Source organism: Lottia gigantea (assembly GCF_000327385.1).
Source record: "Lottia gigantea unplaced genomic scaffold LOTGIsca_47, whole genome shotgun sequence".
NCBI classification, from domain to species: Eukaryota; Metazoa; Mollusca; class Gastropoda; family Lottiidae; genus Lottia; species Lottia gigantea.
The window spans coordinates 1725942-1728125 of NW_008709640.1; the positions used below are offsets into that span (position 1 = coordinate 1725942).

Below are 2184 nucleotides of genomic sequence, written 5' to 3' on the forward strand. Positions count from 1 at the left end.
TATATGTTGATCATCATTTTATGAAGCCATATTGGATTCCTGCATGAGAAGAATGAGGAAAGTTACTAAGCAACGACTAAAAAAAGTGAAATCATTAAATTCATCAAACATTCTATGTCCCTGAGGAAGTGCTCATGAAATATGGTGTATTTTAGGACTAGTTTGGTATTTCTATGGAATTTTACATTTTTGCACATTATAATATGAGTTCATATAAAAAAAAAAATATCCCTCTTTCAATAAGCTTTCTGGAATTCATCACCATCCTCCTCCCCACTTTCATCATTTAAATCTACCACAGTTTGTGCATGAATTGTAGTATTTATCAATCTTTTCATAGTGTACATATCATTCAGACATTGTTTCTGTTTCCTATTACTCCAACATGATATCACACTACCTAGCAACAATATAATCAATAAATTTACACCAATATGCACTCCAAAATATGTTGGAATCAACATAATTTGCTCATGATCTTCTTGGTCCCACTTTCCAAACATAGGTTTGTATAAAACAGATCCCACTTGCCAAAACCATGTGCCTTGCAATAGAATAACAAATCTGCAAGTCATTGCAATCAGAAGATTATTTCTATATCTCATCTCTAAGACAATAATGACTGCTAGAGCTACTAATATGTATAGCAGTAAAGTATGCAGTAGGACATCCAAAGAACTTCTCCCGTGCAGATGAAAGCGGAATAAGATAAATTCCACACCATTGGCAAGAAAAATCATAGCATAGTCTAAATGTGTTGGTAAATTTGCCTGGAAGTACACTAGGATATCAATAAAACTAGCCAATCCAAAGAAGAAATACATAGTCACATGTTGTATATTACCAGTCATGTACAATACTCCATTCTTAGATCCTGTATAAATCTCTAATGCTAGGGCGATGATAATAAGGATAACTCTCATCACTGGTTCAATTGGCCAAGATTCAGCTTTCCCACATAAACAAGAACAAGGAAACCACACTGCAGACACAAATTTGGAATTTTCTCTCTTACATCTGTAATATCTTTTGTATAATGAAATAATATGCCAAAAAGAAATTAACACAAAAATTGATCCTGGCAAAGCATGTCCTCCAAAATTTCCCATTTTATATGTCAGGTTTGAAAAAATGTTTACCTCTGAAATAAACAAAATTAGGAAGTCAATAACTAACAATATCATTATCCAATAAGCAAACCAAGCTTCATGAAGATCAGATGAAAACTATCACTTATGACTGCAAAACAATTAGAGGGCAATAACTTAAACATTGCATTACGGTACTGTTAATTTCTAATTAATTAATTTCTAACTTTTAAGTTAAGTCTTAAAAGAGCATATAAAAAAGAAATTGAAGGTCTTACAACCATTGTCCAATTTGAAAACCAGAAAGAGAGGTATTATCTAATGATGCCCTCACAACATTGCCCCTTCTAGTTGACATCACACTTTCGTATTTTTAATTACCAATGGCAAGTGCCATCAGAGCTTCAATTTCACAATATATACTTTAAGTCTACATAACATTCTCACAGTTGGAATTCAATTAGCTCCTTATCCAAAAATGTTTACAATATATTTAAGTAACTATATTCCAATTCTGATACTTGTAACACAAAATGTATAATATTGTCAAATATGGTGACAATGACTGAGCACTGCACTATTCCCATGGAATAATTGATAAATTGCAAATAATCAAAATATATGATCAAACCTTACAATAATATTCAAATCACTGTCAATAGTTGATTATATACAGTATGATTGAATGTATAGATATCAATTCCAGGACTTAGATGCAAAACAAACCCAATCAATCAATGAGATGCTTATAGTCAATCAATGCCTGATCGAGATAATGTTTACCTTAGCACTGCGGTTTAGATCAATAAATTCTATATGCTGCTCCACTAAAACAGGTATATAATTTAACAGTTTCTACTTCTTCAATCAATTATTTAAGCTATTATGGTTAGATTGTCAAGCAATAAAATAATAATATCACTCTATATGATAAGTATAGGATAATGACCCAGAATGATGGCATTGAATATGTATATAATACATGGCTTTTCTTACTCGGTAAAAACTTGTTCCCAAGCTTATATAAAGGTTATCAGTAGTGGTCAAAATTTGAGTCTTCAAATCCGTGTGTGTCAAGAATTGTCTATGTTCGAAC

The 2184-nt window shown here is 31.7% G+C and overlaps 1 protein-coding gene across 1 annotated transcript; it reads right to left on the bottom strand.

Moving 5' to 3' along the window:
• Window positions 1-236: 236 nt before the first annotated feature.
• On the bottom strand, window positions 237-1109 carry LOTGIDRAFT_124557 (hypothetical protein; the record flags this gene model as incomplete). Its single annotated transcript, XM_009061333.1, has 1 exon — window positions 237-1109. The coding sequence occupies one exon, from the start codon at window positions 1107-1109 to the stop codon at window positions 237-239; it is 873 nt and encodes a 290-aa protein (XP_009059581.1).
• Between the last annotated feature and the right edge of the window lie 1075 nt (window positions 1110-2184).